Raw genomic sequence first — 21,757 nt, 5'->3', positions numbered from 1 at the left:
AAAAACATGATTATCTTTTTTTTTTTTGCATGTTAGCTTTTAAGATTTATATGTGAAGTGTAACAACCCTAGCTACATCAGAACAATAACAATGAAAGATGTAGCACTTACATTAACCAGAAATTATATTTACACTGAGACAGCAATATAATTATGTGAGCCAACTAGAGAATAAAATGACTACCTACCTTCCCTGTCCCTTATTTTACATATACCAAACTAAAAGAAGTCCCTTGCCTGTTCCCCTATTGGTCTCCTTTTGTAGATTGGTCAAAATGGTCAAGAAAATGACCAACAAATTAAAAAATTAACAAATCATTTAAAAAGTAATTGACACAAACTAATGTAACCCTGAAACGTTCACTCTTCTAACTCCCTCAGAAAAGATAATGACAATGTATTACCCCAAAAGACATTCACCTGTGTTCTGCAATAGACTAAAAGACGTCTTATTTGACATTTTGGCAATGGGTAGAAAAATGCTTGTGTCTTGTTTAGAGACCCTCTTAATTTGTCTCCATTTGAAACCTAATAATATGACAAACTGAAATCCATTGCCACTAGTTGCTGCCTAGACATAGATTTTTTTCACTTTACAAATGCATAGCTACCTATAATAGCCCTAATTATTGCTGAGTCCTAGAGGATATTTTAGAGGTTGCAAGTAGTAATACCTTTTATTGATTAATATCTCAAAGAATATCATGTTTGAATGCTTTGAAAGTACAATACAAATGAATAGAAAATGATATGTAGCACTTCTGTGTGCAATTCTGTGGTCCATAAAGGTATTACATATAGCAATACATGAAAACAGGAAGGTTATCGCTTAGTTTGTTAATGATCGTATAAAACATTATAAATAATTGAATGTACACAATGCCTTTGTTTTAGGGAACCATCATGAGGCTGCGGCTTCCAGTATTGATCTGAAGTGGAACTTTTTCTTCTAAATTTCTGGAGAAGTCCATTGTTAATCCATCATCACGTGGCTCACATCCTCACCATTTTAACGTACTACACATACACGTTAACACTACTTTACATTACAAATAAATAGCATTTTTACTTATGATGTGTAAAGAGTTTTAACTGTCTTACTCATGATTTACAGATTGTCTTTGTTAATGGTAAACTTGCTCAGAATTGGTTATCGCCTTTGGCAAAAGCAAGGGGGAGGAAGGCAGTATCATTCAGCCATGGAGATTCCTTGCATCCTTGTTTGAAATGGAATATATATATATATATATATATATATATATATATATATATATATATATATATATATATATACACGGTGTGTCTCTTTGAAGTGCAGATTCATTAATCTTGCCTGCAAATGTGTTACAGGTGGCAATGGCTACTTCTTCTTATATGTAGAGTGGAGTTTCCTGTCCAGTAAGAAGCCTAAACATTGCTGCTGGCATAGTCTTCATGTGAATCTGTAGAAGAAAAAGCAGATTATATTTCTCAAAAGTCCCAAATTCTAAAAGAGGGTTCATTTAAAGTATATTTTATCTTCTCATTGCCTGTAATCACGTGGGTGGAAATAATGAAAATGTACAGAATTAACAGGGGAATGGGACAGTTTGGGAGGAATAATCACGAGAGAAAAAATAGTAAACTGAAGGCAGCTGGATATAAGGATAACACATGGCATTAATAGCGACACATTTAGGGGCACATTTACTTAGCTCGAGTGAAGGAATAGAATAAAAAATACTTCGAATTTCAAAGTGTTTTTTTGGCTACTTCGACCTTCGACTACAACTTCGAATCGAACGATTCGAACTAAAAATCGTTCGACTATTCGACCATTCGATAGTCGAAGTACTGTCTCTTTAAAAAAAACTTCAACCCCCTACTTCACCACCTAAAACCTACCGAGCATCAATGTTAGCCTATGGGGAAGGTCCCCATAGGCTTTTCTAGGTTTTTTTGATCGAAGAAAAATCCTTCGAATCGTTCGTACGAACAAAGGGAATGCGGTAAATCCTTCGACTTCGATATTTACTACGACGGCCGAATATCGAGGGTTAATTAACCCTCGATATTCAACCCATAGTAAATGTGCCCCAAAATGTACATCCATTTCATTCAACATATACAGGTCATGCTGTAGATGAGGGTTCAATTAGGTTAGCATATTGATGTGGGTATTGGTAACAGGTACACATAGTAGTGTAAATATATTTAGAAATTTGCAGCAATATGCCTGCTGGCATATGAAAATCATGGTATTTATTGGTAGAAAGCATAATAAAAAGTATACCCTTTCCCTTGGGGTGTGTATGTGTTTAAGTCTTAGAAAATAGTCCTCTCTCTCTTTATGGCATATGGAAATCAAAGGAATTTGCCATAAATCAGCAACAAGTTTACCATTTACTGAGATTGAGTCCATTGTTAGATTATCTCAGAAAGCTATGTTGCACATGGGCTATGGTTGCTACTGATAATGGTGCTGATGCTATATAAAGACACAAGTACATTGTTATGTGATGTTTTATTGAGAGATACATCTGTATTCACACATTGTATGTGTGTGTAAATCAGGTCTCTCATAAAGATAGACCTGCCATGCCACCTATTGATTTCACTGAATATATAAGTCTAAACATGAATATAAAATGACAGTAACCTCACTCAGTCACTCTTATCACACTGAAACATACAAAACAGAGCAGCAGGAATATGACCTGAGAATAAAAAGATTTTTTTTTGTAACAACCTCATTTCTTCATTTGCTCTTGAATATTAATTGAACTCATCAATGATACATTTAAACAATGTCCAAAGCCTCGAGCTTCTGAAAGAATTATGGTGTGCGAGACTTCCCAATAAAACATCTTTTAAAAACATTGGACAAATGGATTATTATACAATTATTATTTACTTTGTGCTGACATGTTATACAAAGCTATTCAGAGAATAGTCATCATGGTCATTAGTCCCTATCCCAGTGGAGATTAGAGTCTAATGGGTAATGTAATAAATGTCAATTCTATGTTATCAGAAAAAATAGAAATAAAAGTTTGCAAAAGGTATTTAGCAATTCATCACCAGAGAAGAGATTGCACATTTTTCACTTGCCAGTTGGCAGTGTTAGTAAGAAAACTAGTTGGTATATTTAAAAAAAAAAAGTTACAATAACAGTATTTCAAAAAAACAATATAACAGTGGAAAATGCTAATTTCCCTTAATTTGAAAACTTTTAACCCACCACTTTTTAACATTACCGTATAGGTTCCCATGCTCATACACATATACACATTAGGGTCAGTTTCATCAGGGAACAATGAACCAGCTTACAGTGTATATGTTTGAAGGGTAGGAGAAAGCTGAAGTACTTTTCCTGATCCCATGCCCAGTTGCCCATATTTAAATTTTTTTAAATGTTTTGGTCAGGAGCTACCAAATATGAAAGTGACAGCCTATATAATATTTATCATATGTAAATAGTAAGGACCATGACATGGGTTTACTGTGACATGATACAATGGTTTAGTAACTTTATTATTCATAAAATTGGAACTAAAAGCCATTCATTTAGAAAATGTTTGTACAGGTATGTATGAGCAGATAATGAAATATTAATGAAGCAGAGGGCCAGGGAATGTGAATTGACCAGTTTTTTTCCTTCATTATGCAAGCAGGTTTTTTTTACTAAACTCTGGTCGGGCTTTTTGGGGCAAAAAAATTGTTTTGGTTTTTTTTAAAACTCAAATTTTTCTAGATTTATTAAAGCCTGATGCAGCGAAAAGCCCAAATCCGAAAATCCTCCATATCAGACCTGCCGAGGTTGTGTATAAGTCAATGACAGAGGCCCCTATCCTATTTTGACGTTTCTGTGGTCTGCACTGGATTTAGCCCAAAAATCCAACCATTTAGGACTGTTCAGGCAAAAATCCAAAAAATTCAGGCTTTTCAGGAGAAAGCCGGAAAATTCATACCTTTTGGGTTTTCACTCAATTATATAAAGTTTTTAACCAAACCAATTAAATCAAGCTTTTTGAATAATAAATAAGGTCAAATCAGGTATGGGAGTTTGGTTGTGGTTTTTTAATTAAGATAATAAGATAAATTTGGATTTTAGTAAATAATCCTCCCCATGTAAAACTGGAGCAAGGACTGGAGTTTGATCATGTAAAGGGTGACATCACTGTCCAGGTGGCCTATGGCACACATTTTGACCAAGACAGCACTCTAAGGGAGAACCATGACAGGCATAACACCCTTCTACAGCTTCCCAAACACTCTTGTCTATAGCAGAATGATAAACAAACAGGCCCAATGTGGAATCAGCTTTCCCAAATTGAGTCAGCTTCTGCAGTAGTTTGAGCTTTCAAGTATGGCTCTTTCTGAAGTCAAAATGGCACAGTAATTGGTATAAACGTTCATTAATCTGTAGCTTTCAGTTCATTCGTTTCACATAAAATGTGGTACAGGTATGGGACCTGTTATCCAGAATGCTGAGGACCTGGTGGTTTTCCAGATAACGAATCTTTTGGAATTTGGACTTCATACATTAAGGGGCAGATGTATGAAGGGTCGAATATCGAGGGTTAATTAACCCTCGATATTCGACTAGGAACTAAAATCGTTCGACATCGAATATCGAAGTCGAACGATTTAGCGCAAATCCTGCGATCGAAGGATTATTCCTTCGATCGAACGATTAAATCCTTCGAATCGAACGATTCAAAGGATTTTAATCCAACGATCGAAGGAATATCCTTCAATCAAAAAATCTCAGGCATCTCGATTTAGTTCGAATCGTTCGATTCGAAGTCGAAGTAGTAGTCGAAGGTCGAAGTAGCCCATTCGATGGTCGAAGTAGCCCAAAAAACACTTCGAAATTCGAAGTTTTTTTAATTCGAATCCTTCACTCGAGCTTCATGAATCGGCCCCTAAGTTTATTATAAAATCATGTAAACGTAAAATAAACCCAATACTTTGGTTTTGATTCCAGTAAGGATCAATTATATCTTAGTTTGGATCAAATTCACAGTACTGTTTTATTTCTACAGAGAAAAAGGAAATAATTAAATATTTTTAACTATTTGGATAAAATGGAGTCTATGGGAAATTGCCCTTCTGTAATTTGAAGCTTTTCTGCATAACTGTTTACTAAAAATAAAATATTTACTTGCTTAACCCCCAAAAGAAAGCACAGGATTAAAGAAAGGTTACTAATTGCCACCACCGTAATATATTCTTACCTCTCCGACGGAATTGGATAGTGCTTGGACAATTTTTTCATGGGCAGTAGCAACAACGCTTTGCCCATTGATCTCAATGATTCTGTGTCCGACTCTTACTCCACCTCTCTCAGCTATTCCACCCCTCATGAGGCTGCAGATCTGAAAGATGAATGAAAGATCAGTAAACAGAGGATTTGCCATTGTCTAAAAGTAGGTTTTTGACCGAGGGAACAAAGTAGAGTATTACCACTTAACCATGGGGAAAAATACAAATCCAATGAACATCATGCCTATTGAGCATTAAACCCAAAAGTTCAAAGGTAGCAATACTAAATAGTAAAAACAGTAGCAAATGTTACATACGTTAAGGCAAAATGCCTTTCTATTCACCTAATGTAAAACCCGTGATTATATTTTGTAGGTAATGTTGTAAGTAATTGCTTGTAGGTATTTTGTAAGTAATTGTTAAAAACTACAGAGAAGGTTATTTTCATTTCAAATATCAAAACATTTTATGTTACTTTTGAAGTTTGAACTAGAGTGTTTAACATATGATCTGTCGCTCAAAATGGCTAGCATTCTGATAATTTCTTCCGCTAATAATCATGGCTGCTGGTTCAGTAAATCTACCACAAAAAGATCAGTATAAAACAGTAAACTTGATTCTGTGAGATGAAGCCTTTGAAGTACAAAAAAGCTTCCCCCCTGTTGCACACTTATACTGATAATTATGTTGTTGTATGTGCTAAATGAAAAAGCTTTGAGGGACAGGCAGTTTTTCTGTGAAAAAGAAGGTGGTTTCACAATCATTTGCCGTTTTCATGAATGGTTGTCAGGCTCTATTGACAGAAGAATGCACTTTTCATATGTTTTCATATATTTCGTATAGATGTCAAATTCATTGTTCCTATTGTTATGTGTTGGTTCTGTATAAATCAAAATAGAAGCTTGTTTACCACAAAGTAGTAAAATCATAGCAAAAAAACCATTTAATTCCACAGATATATACAGAAATCCGATTTCTTATTTCTGTCCCTGTTTGTATTACCAAAGTGAGATCATAAAGTGGAGTTTCTAAAATCATCAATGTAGAAAACTCTTTAAGATTAATTTTATGAATTAAACCTATTTTTAATACAGTAAAAAAATACATTACAAGTGGTTGCGTTACTTGTCAGAAGGACAAGCCACAGTTACCCTTTCAATAAAACCATACTTTCTAAGTGCTTTTGTACAAGGCTGATTTTGATCACCAATGTTGATTAAATCTTAATGGTGGTTAATTATCTTAACTTCAACCACTGCCATTCTAGGAAATTAAAATGGCCTATGGTAGTTTCATTTTCTATTGAAATTATTCCTTGAAAAATCTTCTGATTTCCTGAATGATGTGCCCACTGTGGACACTTTTAGCAAAGGAGCTAGTGATAAAACCCCCATAAACATACACCTGGATGAATTTTAGTGATGGGCTGTCCGAATAATTTTGACACACGACAATTTTTTTTACGCGCAGGTTTTTTCATGGGTGAAATGTTGAATGTGGAATTAATTTGATTGCGGAGAAATGCTGAAATCACTAATGAATATTTCAGCTACAAATTCTGCCTGTTTAATTTTTTTGTTTGTTTGTTTTTTATCTTTGAAAGAAAACTAGGAATTGTCTGCTCAGTAAATTGTAAATATAGTATGTAGCCCTTTCCCACCCAACAACTTAGTATCACACATTTTGAACCTAATTATTTGCAGTATGTACAGTATCTTCAGTTATTAGCCTTTGTCCAAAATTAAGTGCATCAACCCAGCTTTTGGTATATAAATTTTTTTTAAGGGAAAAACATCAGAACATTATAAATTATACACTGATATAGCTTAAACACGGAGGTACATTTTATTTCTCAGCTGCAACATGGGATTCTTCAGGACTAATGTAGCTGAAAATGGAAAGCACTAGAGCAACACTAACCTAGACATCAGCAAAGTTTTCAGAGAGATTTTAGTGCAATTTGAGAAACAATGTTTCCTCTACAGAGAAATTAACCTGCATCTCGGTTAAAGCAACAGTAGTTCCATTGTGAGTAACATATTGGTTTACAAAATAAATTATTATATTTGTACATGATATAATCAGGGTTTGTTTACTCAAAGCACTATTCCATATGTACCACTGAATAGATATAAAATAGTTTCTTGCACTGCTTCTGTAGAGAATGTAAACTGAAAAAATCAGATATGCATATAGAGTAGGCTTGCTGTGCGTTGTATACATTACTTTACATGTAGTAAACAGTGGTCCTGTATAATCCTTTTTGGGAAAGTTTGTTTATATCAATGTTATTATATATATGCAGATGATCAGTAATGGTTTAATTCAGAAAGATCAACTGGATAGTAATAGCATTCAGACTTATATATTGATATGTGTCCATGTTAAAAAAGCCACCACAGCATTCCATAACAGTCAACTTTTCCCTTATACTGTTGTTTAAAATTGTATAAAATCTTTAGTGTTCTCAATATAATCCCTTTAAAAGGAAATGTAAAAGGTTAAAACCCAACCATCCGATGTAAGAAAGTTCATATAAAATAAGAAGCATTTAAGAAATACAGACAAAGGGTCTGATGCTTCCTTTAAAGCATAAAAATACTAAAACAAGTGTTGTAAAGCAGCAGTTCAGAAGGCAATATTAGAAAATGGGAAACTGATTGCATTACAGGCAAAAACCAATCCCAAACTATTTTATGAGTAAAATAGGTTGGGAATGGTAGTGTAGCTCCATTAAAAAAATGGAAGTTGTTGGACTATAAGAGACTCTAAAAAAGAAATGTGCGTAAAGGACATGTAAGCCCCTACAAATAATGTAATCAGTGAACAGCCTCTGCCACTCCAGACAAACCTGCCACTTCATTGTTAAAAGGCAAATAGTAAGGCTGCAGCATCCACTTAATCACTTAGGACTCCTTTTTCTCCTCTAACCCACTCAGCCCCTTCCCTTAGGAATTTACTTTGGCTGTTAGCAATTGAGCATGCTCATTTCTTCTTAGCTCAGATAATAAACACACCCTCTAGCAGCCAATAAAGAGATGGCATTGCTGCTTCCCATAGAAATTCTGCTTTAGTAACCTGCTCCTATTTTTCTCCTAACCTCCTCACCTGAGCTCAGCTTGAACATTATAATCTAAGCAGGACTTTTTAACAAAGTTTGTTCTGCCTGTGTAAGCTTGCATTCTTGAATGCGTGAACTTTACAGTACACATGTGCTCTTTACAGATGTCATTGATGTTATTATGTCAGAGCAAAAATGGCTGCTAGAGGAAAATGTGATGGTGCTGGCGAACAGAGGGATCTATATGCAGAACAAGTGAAGGGAGGGAAAAATGTGCCAAAATTATATACATGGTATGAGAATGTAGGGTTTACATGTCCTTTCCATTTCCTTTTACATGTCAATTCTTTCATTCAAATTATACAATAGAAGAAAGTTTCAGGACCAGTTTTGTAATGGCACAGATGGTTCAGCTCAATCAAGCAAGTGGCTGACACAGGGCCTGATGGAATACACGCTTGAGTACTTAGACAGTTTAGTTCTGTTTTAGACAGGTCATTTGTTATGATTTTCTCAAACTCACTTATAACTAGAATGCTACCCATGGAATGGGGAAAGTCTGATTCAATTACAGTATTTATAAAAAGGGGTCACAACCTCAGCCTGGTAATGATAAACTATGCTGGCCAATGAATTACATCTAGGATGTGGCATCCTTGCAACAGGATCTGGAGAAATACATTAATGCACCTGGTATTTAAATATTGCAAATCAATTATAAATAGGCTGTAGCTCACCTTTAGTACATGTAGGTGGATTCTCCTGCAAGGTGTCCTGTGTCTACACCCAAATTGATACAGTCAGTATTATAATAGAAAGCAGGACGAATCCAAGGCAGTAGCTATGACTGCAAAGTGCTTTTATTGGGGAAAAATGCTCCACAACATGTTTCGGGCATTGGCCCTTTAAATATTGCAAGCCACTTTTGCCCTTAATGTGACAAAGTTAGGCACATCTACTATGGGCAATGCTCATACATCAATAAATAACACACCTACGCTTATCTCACTATATACATTATCTCATCTTCATGCCTATCCTTCACCCTGCTAGTTACTCCTATAGAACCACCTTAGAATTACAAACACTGCCCACCATTAAAACACTACAGTAGAGTACTGCATTTTATTAGGATACACAAGGGAAAGTAGATTTTAACTTACACAAAACATTAAGATACTATTACAATCCAAAAAGCAGTTCTTACTCAATGACAACTTTAATCATACTGAGGATGCTCAACTATTCTGGGGATTTAGGGTTAAAGATTTTGCATTTGTATGTATTATACAGTCAAAAAAAGCTAAAAAAAAATATATGCATCTCAAAAACAAACTTGAGCATACATGAGTTTTAAACATTGGAGTTTAAGAATTGTGCTAGTGCAGTATGTTCCTAACACAGCTGTAAGCACTTGGCAGTAGATTTTGACTGAAGCAGTGTGGAACAAATAATTCTAACTGCATGCCTCCAGGAAGAACAGAAGAACAAAATCTCACTGGCAGTCTTCAGCTTTCCTTTTAAAATGACTACCACTGAGCTAAAAAGGCAATCACAGTGACTGAACCATTGTCACAGGAGATAATTGTGTCCATTCCCTCTGACACTTATTACAGTAAAAACTAAAACCACATAAAACTATAATCACCTGTTCAAATAGCCATATTCTGTTGTCAATAGACCTACCTGGCAATTGTACATTACCTACAGTTCTATCTGTAATCTGTTTAGAAAATAACATCTGTACAAATATGGCACACTGCTTTAGGATACTTTTTGGTTGGGATCTAGGTTTTTATCAGGTTATTTTAAACGGATGTTTGGACTTTACAAAGATAAAGGATGCTTCACATCAAATACTACAGACTCCCATTTTGAAACCAGAAATACTGTTGGGGTAGGTGATATTCATTATGGCCTACAATTCTATTTAGCCTACAGTGCTAACAGAGACCTGGTGTAAAGAAGCAAGTGGCTAAATAATATTAAGTAAAAGAATGGTACTCAGTACTCATTGGGTCGAACCACACTAATGGGCACAACATGGTTCGTCGTTGCTTTTAAAATTGTCCTTCAATGTTGTAATTTAATGTTTAGTTTAGAATTATACTTCTAATTCATCTTCATAAGGGAAATATATGTTAAGTAGTCTACAATTCTGCAATAGTGGCAATCTGCATAAAGAGGATGAATATTGATGAGCAATTTTTTTTACCATGTATGGTTTTGCTGCACATATTCATGATTTGCCACTGGCAAAAAGTTTCCCAGTAAAAAAAGATATTATCCCCCTTCTTCTTCCACAGCATCCGCTATCTATATACGAAGGTGCACAGATGGCCATTGAGGTTAGGGCAGGAGCTATGAGTGTTTTTGTGTAATTTAGTTATAGTCGGTGTTTGTGGAGCTATCTATTTGTGTCAGTGCAGGTGGAAGTTGTAGATTTCAGTTTAATGTTTTCCCTCTTCTGCTTGCCTGCTCACCAATAAGACCCAAGAGCCCTTGTTAGAACTACGTTTGTTGTATTTGGCCATCTGTGTGTATCCCTTGTGGGTGTACACAACTGCTGATTTTGTTTAGAGTTTTATTTATTTATTTATTTATACCTCTGTTCTTAGATAGTGTAGGTAGAAGTGAGTTCCAGTGGGAGAAGGTGTGAAGGTGGAATTGGGAGGAAGGGTACCTTGGGTTAACGAGGGCCTGGAAGGCTTTTGATGTTCATATATTTAGATGAGTGTTATTAATGCCAAAACACTGGGTACCCAAATGGACAAACTGTATGCTTAATTGATTCAAACTGGCTAGTATGATCAAAACTTCCTGTCATTTTCGAATAACAACAGTTCTTTTGCTGACTCTGTCAGAGGATTAAATAGCTCTATTTAGCAATGTCCCCAGAAGCTCGTTTTCTTTATGCTGAACAGGGAGACGGTTAAAATGAGTGGTATAGCAGAAGCTCCACTGCAAACTACTGAGAAGCACCAAATAGCTTTCCCACTTTGCAAAAAGCCAAAATGAAGCAGGAAACCAAAAAGAGAAAGAATTACTGCCATGTAACAAGCTAGGTAAATAATAGCTCTATTAAGTGATGTCCCCCAGAAGCCTTTGTGTTTATACATATTTTTTTTTCATAAAAACTCATTTTCTTTATGCTCAACAGGGAGACAGTTAAAATGAGTGGTATAGCAGAAGCTCTACTGCAAACTACTGAGAAGTACCAAATAGCTTTCCACTTTGCAAAAAGTCAAAACGAAGCAGGAAACCAAAAAGAGAAAGAATTACTGCCACGTGATAAGCCAGGTAAATAACTAGCAGCTGCATGCATAATGAGAAAATGACATGTAGGTGGAACATGGTTAATTATACACATTCTGACAAATTATCCCTTCATCAGAGCTCTATGCATCAACTTGAGAGATGTGTGCTATAAGTCTGTGCATATTTTTTTACAGTTTAAAAAAGAACTGCAGAACTGAGAAAAGTGGCTGTGCTGAGCTAATCGCTGAGAATCTATGTTTAATACATCAAGGAGAAAAATAACCGAACAACCCCTTCATAAATATTATATGCAGGTATAAAAGCAAAATCGGGGGTTAGTCATGAGTATCAGTGTTCCGTAACAGATGACATGACTTGCAATTGTATTCTGAAATGAGTCTTTCAGCAAAGAATATAGAACAATTCTTACAGCATTTAAACCTCATAAATTAGCTAGCAAAGCTTTAGGGAACATTTAAGATATTTTAAGTGCTGGTTAAGGACAACTATGCTAACTCTGAATTACATGATGCCCTAAATTAAGTTACAAGTTTTTAATAAGTAAATAAAAGAAGCTGTAAATAAAAAAAAAATACAATATAACATTGCATTGCAGGGCTCTAAACATGCATACACAAGCATGGCATCTCTAATCTAGAAACCCAATATCCCGAAAGCTCTAAATTAAGAGTATGTTTTAAATAAATAATTATAGTTTTGAAAAAATTATTTCCTGTTTCTTTGTAAAAATAAATCCATATTTGTGATCAAAATCCAAAGGTTTTAGAAAAATCAAATGGTATGTTTGCAGTTGGTGAAATTGATGACAGGAATGATTCTATTATAGTGTTTACATTATTTTCATTAAACCAATAAGTAATCTATCCCTACAAAACTATATATATATCCCATGGGTACTGACGTTCTTGAACGTACTATTCCCCGAGGCTAGATTTACTTTAGTATACATTTAAGGTAATCATTCAAAATTTGTATTTTCAAACTACTTTCAGCATATATGAAGAATTATATTCAAATATATTCAAAATTGCCAAGATTTTTTTTTAAAAAAAATGGTCTTAAAAATACCCACAGATAACCCTTTTAAGATTGCCCCTGACTGTACTTTTACTAGAGGGGTTAAATGACCTCTTGGATAAAGTCATGTTTAAAAATTTGGCTCCTAAGTTACCTGAAACTGCTTGTTGATGCCCCTTGGTAACCTTGCCTCATGGCATTAGTGGTCTGCATTTACAACCTAATTTTGCAGAGTGTGCCTAATGATGCAGGGAAACCATGAAACTACGGCCAGTTCGACCTTTGATAAATAACCCAAAGTGTTCATTTTGTTGATACAATGAATTCTTTGCTACAGAACCTTTTTTTTTTGTTTGTTTGTTATTTAATTCTAGCTTTACATACACTAGTCATTTATACCATTATATATGTTGTCCAAGTTTTTTTTTTCCATGATTAATTCTGCAAGTAACTTTACACCTCACTGGTTCTATTTACAGAATAGAGTTTTTATTATAATGTAACACAATTTTGGGCTATTAAATATAAATACAGGAGTAATTCTATGGTAAAATACACAAGAGGTACAATAACCTACTGCGTTTGTATAATTGTATTATTACTAATACAGGTATGGCACCTGTTATACAGAATGCTCGGGACTTGGGGTTTTCTGGATAGTGGATCTTTCTGTATTTTGGATCTTCATACCTAAAGTCTACTAGAAAATCATATAAATCATGTAAACATTAAATAAACCCAATAAGCTGGCTTTGCTTCCAATAAGGATTAATTATATCTTAGTTGGGATCGAGTACAAGGTACTGTTTATTATTACAGAGTAAAAGGAAATCATTTTTAAACCTTTGGTTAAGGGGAGTGTATGTGAGACAGCCTTCCTTCTAATTCAGAGCTTTCTGGATAATGGGTTTCTGGATAACGGATTCCATACTTGTACTAACAATTCAGCCCGACATTTCCAAAGAGCTTTGCTTAGATATAAGAAATGCAAGTACAGAGGCTCAAGCTAACTTGTTTGTCTACATGTATTATGTCTTTTCTAACTGCTTGGCAATGAAAGAAAAAATGATCCTAACCTTCACTTTACTAGACAAAGGAAACATTTCCTAATTTTTAAGACTAATCTGCCTTTGTTAAACTATACAACATGTCTGTGTCTTCTATATAACAGTAGCTCCGTAGCTTGGAACAAAAAATATTTTCTGAATGCAAAGCATTTTTCTTCTATATTGTAAAAGCTAACAGCTAAAGAACAGGTTTCCCTCTGCTTTCTGGCTTCTCCATTTGTTATCATAACAGTTTCATAATGGAAGAGTATCTTGAAACCTGGCGATCAACTATGCGCAAGCCTCTTCAGCTAATGCAGCAAACACTACAGTCATGCTCCAGCTGTCAGAAATGTTCTGAGACATTCTACTTACAGCGCACTAAACTGTGCTGCCCATGAATACTAACAAATACCAGTAAAAGCCAGAGAATGATTCAGAATTCAGTCATGCACAACACATCATGGTCTAGCATACCATTTTGATTATGTTGCTGAAGTCTACCATCTACTGGTTTCTGAAGGAACAGGAATGAATGAAACATGCTACTATTGTACTGAGGTTGCCAGAGAAAAATAAAAAAAAAAATTATCTAAAAAATATTTATATGCTGAAAGAAAATATTTAAAGAGATTATAAAATCAAGCAGGGAAGAATTAGATCAGATTATTGCTTTGTAAGAGACCAGCAGAAAATTCAATGCATTTAATTGCTATATTTTCCTGAAATTGTTGTTACTGCACTAATCCATTGTGTTTCCCGTGTAAAATCAGCACCATAGAAAAATAAACATATATCTAAAAGCTTTAGCTCATTTATTATAGACAAAATGCTATTCCTACTACAGATAATAACAGATGCCATCACAACTTAGTGAGGGAGCAAATTAAAATGTATAATGAACCATAGCCAAAATATCACATATAGAGGGGCAGGTGTATCAAAGGTGGAATATTAGAGTTTTTAAAATTCTAATGAACTCGAATGACCTCGAAATTCGAATAGTATATTATTTAAGAAAAAAATATCTAAAATATCTAAAACTCGAACAAATATTAACGACCTGAAAACTCAAATCGAATGTCACTAAACTCGAATTGAGTTTTTTCTCTGAAAAAAACTCTAATGTCAGAAAGGCTATTAACATCTTCATATGGGTCACTGGATCTTTGCCATTGACTGCAACACGAACTCGGCAGATTTTCGGTGGTGAATTGTCAAATTCAAATTGTTACCAGGGTCCAGGTATGATAAATCTTGAATTTGAATTTGGATTATTACCAAATCGAATTTGTGAGTTTTGACCAGAAATCCAACTCAAATTTCCACATAGTGAGTGTGTGTGTGTGTTTGTGTAGATCACTGCTTGTAATACTTGCAATATCAATGGGAGTATGTGGGTTAGCAATCCACTACAGCCCAGTCTGGGTGTATATCTGAAAATTTAAAAAAAAAAATACTGTTGAATATGACAAACAGTATAGTAATAGGGTGCGTATATTGTATTGAGAACCACGAATAGGGAATTTATTTCTTAGCTTCATTTGAAACAGATTCTCTTTAAAACAGATGTTGCTGGAAATATCAGTGTTTGTTTAGTATTAATCTGAATATAGTATGTCTGATGAATTTTATGATCCGTTCCTAACCATTTATATACTTTCATCTCCAATGAAAGCAAAGATTTATTGAGGCTAATACAAGCGTGCAGTATGCCTCTCGTTTCTAGGTGCTCATAAGTGGATGTTGATGCTGAAGTAATAACTACAGAACATTGTTACTATATGCAGGGATGGAATCAGGGTCGGACTGGGGGGCGCGGGGCCCACCGGGACTGCTGGTCCAGGGCCCCCCTACTGCACCGCACAGAGTTCGGCCGCTCGAACGCCGCCATGCGCATGCGGGAGCGGCGCTTCTCGTGCGCATGCGCTTGCGTCGATGCGCATCGGCGAAAACTTTTTTTTCTCCAAAATGTTTATATGTAGAGGGGGTCTGACCCGGCGGGGGCCCATGAGGGTCGGGGCCCACCAGGTTTTTTCCCGGTGTCCCGCCGGGCCAGTCCGACACTGGATGGAATCGATTATATGTGGCCCTTCATCATAATCGTATTATAATATCATAGAAATATTTTTTTCCATTATCACAGTCATCTGATCCCTGTGGCTTAGTGTTATTATTTAGGTGACAAGTAACCTACTATATTCACTGAATGGAGCAGTGGTGGAATATGGAGGTAAAAATGTTTTCTAAGCAAACAAAAGCAGAGTCCATTTTCTATTTTTCAGTTGCAAGGTTACATTTGACTGTAGATCCCCTCACCTACAATCAAATTGCCCTAATGTGAAACAAAAAAAAAAACAGATCAAAAGAAAGTTCACCTAAAACACCAGATCTTGTTTGTTTTTATATTATGTAATTTAAGTTTTGAAGCCCTTAACCCATTAAGTGCTACCGATCATAGAATCTATGATCTGTGGATAAAAGGACTCAAGTGCCGCAGGTCAAAGTTTGTACTATCTGCTTCACTTACGGGTTTAGGAGTGTAGGAGTGGCATGTAGAGACATTCTCTCCATCCCCACTCGTCCCCCCCACCTGTAAAGCAGAGCAGGTGAACGAGTGGCCCCTGGGGTGCGATCACCCAGGGGCCCCAAGGCAGCAACAGGCACATGAAATCTACGTGTCCTGCTGCTGCACTCACTTCCTGCAGCCCTCTGCCCTGCAACAACCCCCCAATGGATCAAGCAAGAAGACAGATGCCTTCTCTTTGTGGGACCCCACCAGCCCTTCCAGATTGATCTGCAGCCTCTACCCCAGGTTAGTGTTAAACACACACACTTATTTCACAAATACACACTTACATTCACACCTATACAAACACATTTCAGTAAGGGTCACAGCACATACACTTGCACATACAAACATAACACACAAATTGCCAAGTGTAGGCACACATATGCATACATACACAATGTTTTGCCTTTTTTATTGCATTGTCTTTTTTTGCATGAAAGAAATGTTTTATTGCCATTGCGAATAGTGTATTCATTAACTGCACTGCGCAATATCTTTTGTAAGTTATTTCAGTGATTATATTTCAATTTTGGTGATTTTGGTGCATTTGTAGATATTTTATTGCATTTCTCACTGTTCTTTGTTACATTGTTTTGCCCATGGAAATTTTGTCTGCTATATATCCATTTTGGGGTCTCGGTGTGTCACATAGTTTGGTATATCTATGCATATTTGGCATCAAAGTGTTCAGCAGACTTTGTGACAATTTTCAGAAATCTAATTTAAATTTAATTTAAAAAAAAAAAAAAAAAGACATATTTTACCCATTTTGGATTCATCAGAATGTGTACTTTTCGAAAATATATAGTTTTCTAGGGTCTCCATACTGTTAGGGGTTCTCACTGCACATAGTACACATACTGCTCATATTGGAACAGCCAGAGTGTCAGCCGTGAAAATTCATATGCACTATTTTCATTTGGGGGCCTCTATGCGCCACATAGTTTGGTAAATTTATGTATATTGGGCATCACAGTGTTCAGTAGACCCCTGGCATTCATATATACAGTAGGATGTTTTATGCTGATAGGTTATGAAATGTGAGGCCTATTATAAGGTAAAATCCAAGTTTTGTGAAGATTTTCAGAAATTTCATAAAAACTGCTACGTTCCGCATAGCTTTACAGTTTGGTAGTTTGCAGTAGAAAGATTCATCAGAATGTGTACTTTCTGAAAATATATGGTTTTATAGGGTCTCTATATTGTTAAGGGGGTCTTATGGCAAATAATACATATTATTGCAGAAGCCAGTGTGTCAGCCTTGAAAATTATATATATGCACTATTTTCCGTTGGGGGTCTCTTTGCCACTTAGTTTGGTAAATATATGCATAATGGCCATCAAATTGCTAATGCTATGTGGGAGATAAAATTCCGTGAATTTTGGGAAAGCATTGTGTACTATCCAAAAACATTTGGCTTTGAGGGGGTCCATGTATTTTTTTGTGTTTTTACCCCACAAAAAAATGCAGTAAATGTGATGATTATTCAGTAACTAAAGTGACTTCTGGGACATATTGTATCCGCTAACTTCATTTTGGGGTCTTTAAACGCCAGATACTTTGGTAATCCTATGCATAATGGGCATCAAACTGTTGAGCGGACCCCTGGCATTCAAATTTAGGATGTTATCTCTTTGTGCCTAATGTTATGAGGCTAGCTTGAAAAAGAGCCGTGCTAGGCTCGAAACGTTGCAAATGCTGCCCTGCTGTTTGTGAATAAAGGCATTTTTTACTTTATTCTGGAGTGCTGCCCATTTTGATTCGTGATACCTGTGTTCCAGTGGGGAAGGGCACTGTGGGAGGTGCACCCAAACAAATAAGGAAATTGAACCAGGTGTGTGCCCCTCAAATTCTCCTTGAACTATTTAGCAGGGTAAAACAGAAAAAATAACTCAACACATTCAGCTGAATCCAAAATGGGTAACCATGTCGTTCTTTTTTGTGCATAGGATTACCATAGTATCTGGCATTTACAGACCCCAAAGTCAAGTTACAAATTGTCCTGGAGGTCACTGGAAAAGTCAACACATTTACTACATTTTTATTTGAAGTTACAATATTTTATATCTACCTAGCTAATGTATTATAATCAAAATGACACACTACTGCAATATCTGCATACACAGTGTCAGACTGGCCCACCAGGATACCAGGAAAACTCCCAGTGGGCCCAGGTGTCAGGGGGCTCTTGTGCTGCTAAATAGTTGGCCTATTTCATGGCCATTTGCTATTTTTTTGAGACCAAAGAGGCTAAATAGATGGAATAATAGATTATAGTATGTAAAGAATAGAGACTAGTAGAATAGAGGTTGAGTGAGGAGAGAAATAATAATAGTACTGAGAGTGGGCCCCTGGTCTATGGTTCTTTGGTGGGCCCCTGGTCTAAGGTTTTTGGGTGGGCCCCTGGTCTCCCAGTCCGACACTGTGCATACATGATGACAGAGGTAACCAATTTTCAACCGTAATTATTGCCCCTATCCTATTATACAGTAGGTGGTACAATTTAGTCAGTGTGTATGTACATATAATACACAAAAGCCATGAATATCCTGTAAATTATATCCTTATAAATGGTGAGTAGCGATGTCATCAGTTATAAACGGTGAGTAGTGATGTCATTTCTGTCACATGACTTACTTAAATTTGTGTATTATAATAAATAAAGTACCCCCAGTTGTAAAATATGAGGATATTAGAAGTTACCTCGGAGTTCCATGACCTGTATAAAAACACTCGGCCTTCGGCCTCTTGTTTTTATATGGTCATGAAACTCCTCGGTAACTTATAATATCCTTATATTTTACAAGAGGGGGTACTTTATTCACTATATTATATATGATTTTATTTTGCAGGTGATTGAATACAGATTAAACTGCTTCAACCTACAGCACAGTTTAAAATATATGCTTATTGCTTAAAATATATTTTTAAAATTTACTGCAACTCAACATGCAATATACTCTCTGTGCGCTTGTGCTACCAGCCCTGCTTCCAGACTATATATGTACTTTACTCCAGCCAGCATATAAAAGAAATGTGTAAAATACATACACAGTACCAGATGAGACGTTAAATTAGTCCCCACAGACTGCATTGATTGTTAGGTTTTACACCCCTCCAGCCTTTCCTTGAGGTGTTGCAGATTTAGAAATATGTGAAATTGCATGTTAGATTATTATTGTCAGTAGTGATGGGCGAATTTGCGCCGTTTCGCTTTGCCGAAAAATTTGCGAATTTCGCGCGAAATTCGCGAAACGGCGAAAAATTCGCGAAACGGCGCCGGCGTCTCTTTTTTGACGCCGGCGCCCGTTTTTTGACGCCGGCGCCCGTTTTTGACGCCGGCGCCCGTTTTTCGGCGCCGGCGCCCGTTTTTCGGAAAAAAATTTTTTTTGACGCCGGCGAATTTTTACCGCGAATTTTCGCGGGCGTTTCGCGAATTTATTCGCTCAGCGCGAATAGAGCAAATTCGCCGCGAATTCGCGCCTGGCGAATAAATTCGCCCATCACTAATTGTCAGTATTACTGCATGTGGCACTCAAATCTTAATATCCATCTCTTATTATAGAAATGTTTATCGTTTGTAATCAGCAAATCCTATTAGTTTGGCATCTGCTTTTTCACCTAAAAAGGCTAAATTTTCCATTTATTCTTAACCTATAATTTAAGAAGCATTAGTTCCAGTGGTAAATAAGAAAACAAGAAATAAAACCAATGATAAAATACCATAGTGTCATAACTAGAAATATAGATATAATAATGTACTAAATTGTTAACATTTTTTGTAAAACATATTTCATGGATTTATGAAATTTTCAATCTTGCCATTTTACAATGTAACTAATTAAAAACCTTTCAGGATTATACATGGTGTACAGTAACAATAATAGAAATCTTTCACATACAACAATCTCTAATTATGATACAAAAATGTCAATGTAGCAAAAAAGCTGATTTTTTTTTCTTCAGCTCCACTTGTAATACAGTAACATTTATTTTTAAATTTTATCTCATCTTTTTATTAGTGTTATGTAATTTAACAATCTCTCCACTAGATGGTGTCCATGCTTTTAAAGAAGCAAGAATGGTTACATTTATAAATGATTGCTATTAATTAAATTTAAGTTGTTTTTTTTAACCCATTCATAAATTTTATATTTGGTTAAATTAAATACATCATGATGTACTTAAATGTATTTCACTTAATCCTCCCTTTGTGTGTATATCTAGACATAATAGAATAAACTGATCCTCTTTAGCATCTATTAAGATCTACTTTTGATGAAACATTCATTTTATCCCGTGATTGTTATCACATACTTTATACTGCTGACACCAATCACAATATTCAAGTGCCATGCCTGTCAATATCCATAAAAGGCTTAGCTTTTTATGAATAAGGCTTAGCTATTTATATGTAAGCTTAATTGGCACTTCTTTAATTAGACTGTAGTATTCAACACGTTCAGTTGAATGCTCACCCATCTGTGAACTACCAGAAGAAAAAAGACAGAAGGACAGCATTGGTCACTTCATAAGCAATATAGTATCTCACTCATAGCTGTGTTTAGATGGAATGTGCCAGGTCAGCTGCCCCCAAATTTTCACATGGGCAATAACTCATCATTGATTAGCTTTCAGCCAGTTGCAGGTTGAACACTGAAAGCAATCATCTGATTGGTTGCCATGGGTTACTGCCCAAGCACAAATGTGAACAGTGTTTATAAATGACACCCACAAAAAAAATTAAGACTTGTGCATTGCAAATGTATCAGTAAACTGCATATGACAGCAGCTGTATAATTAATAGCCACACAGAGTAATGCAGTAAGATATTGGGTGATTTTGTCCCATGTGGGAGGTAGTTCTTCTCCACTACCCCCTATTCTGTTTTTTCATTTCACCCAATGCTTGTACTCCTTAAGAGACATAGAGGAAAATTTACTAAAGAGCGAAGTGGCAAATGCTGGCGAAAATTCGCCAGCATGACATCATTTCAGCACTTCTACTTCTATTTACTATTAGGAGTAATTACGCTAGCGAAGGAGATAGTGCAACTTCGCACTCTAACGCCAGGCGTATTTTCGCTCTGGCAAAAGAGCGTTACTACGCAAATTCACTACGTTTTTGTTTTTACTGAACGTTATCTCTATTGCCACTTCGCCACTTTAGACCAGGTGAAGTGCAATAGAGTAGATAGGACTTGGTCCAAAAAAGTTGACATTTTTTCTAAGTCCCAGAAAACGCTGACGTCTTTTCCTTTTTACAGGGTGATGGGCTAAAAAAGATTCTTTTTGGGTACCCTCCTTCCACCCTACATTTCCTTACATATGGCACATAAACTATACTGTGGACTCTTGTGTAGGGCAATATAACAACTCTTTTCTTTTATTAAGGTTCCCTGGGCTTGTGTAATGTAATGTATTTGCTGAAATTTAACTTCCCGCCGTATGCAAATTATCTAACGCTAGTGCAACTTCACAATTTAGTGAATTAGCATTGTCTGTGCGAATTTTGTCTGGCGAAGTGTGGCGAAG

At 35.9% G+C, this 21,757-nt stretch overlaps 1 protein-coding gene across 1 annotated transcript in view; it reads right to left on the bottom strand.

Annotated features, from left to right (window-relative positions):
* Positions 1-662: 662 nt before the first annotated feature.
* apba2.L (amyloid beta (A4) precursor protein-binding, family A, member 2 L homeolog) overlaps positions 663-21,757 on the bottom strand; it is a gene marked incomplete at its 5' end in the record, with an annotated part of 109,485 nt that continues 88,390 nt past the window's right edge. The window contains 3 exon segments of the mRNA NM_001093697.1: positions 663-1,442; positions 5,220-5,251; positions 5,254-5,360. Of these exon segments, the coding sequence (NP_001087166.1) occupies positions 1,408-1,442; positions 5,220-5,251; positions 5,254-5,360 (174 nt within the window). The 3' untranslated portion in view covers positions 663-1,407.

Source organism: Xenopus laevis, chromosome 3L (genome assembly GCF_017654675.1).
Source record: "Xenopus laevis strain J_2021 chromosome 3L, Xenopus_laevis_v10.1, whole genome shotgun sequence".
In the NCBI taxonomy this organism is placed as follows: Eukaryota; Metazoa; Chordata; class Amphibia; order Anura; family Pipidae; genus Xenopus; species Xenopus laevis.
This window is presented reverse-complemented; position numbering and strand designations above follow the sequence as displayed.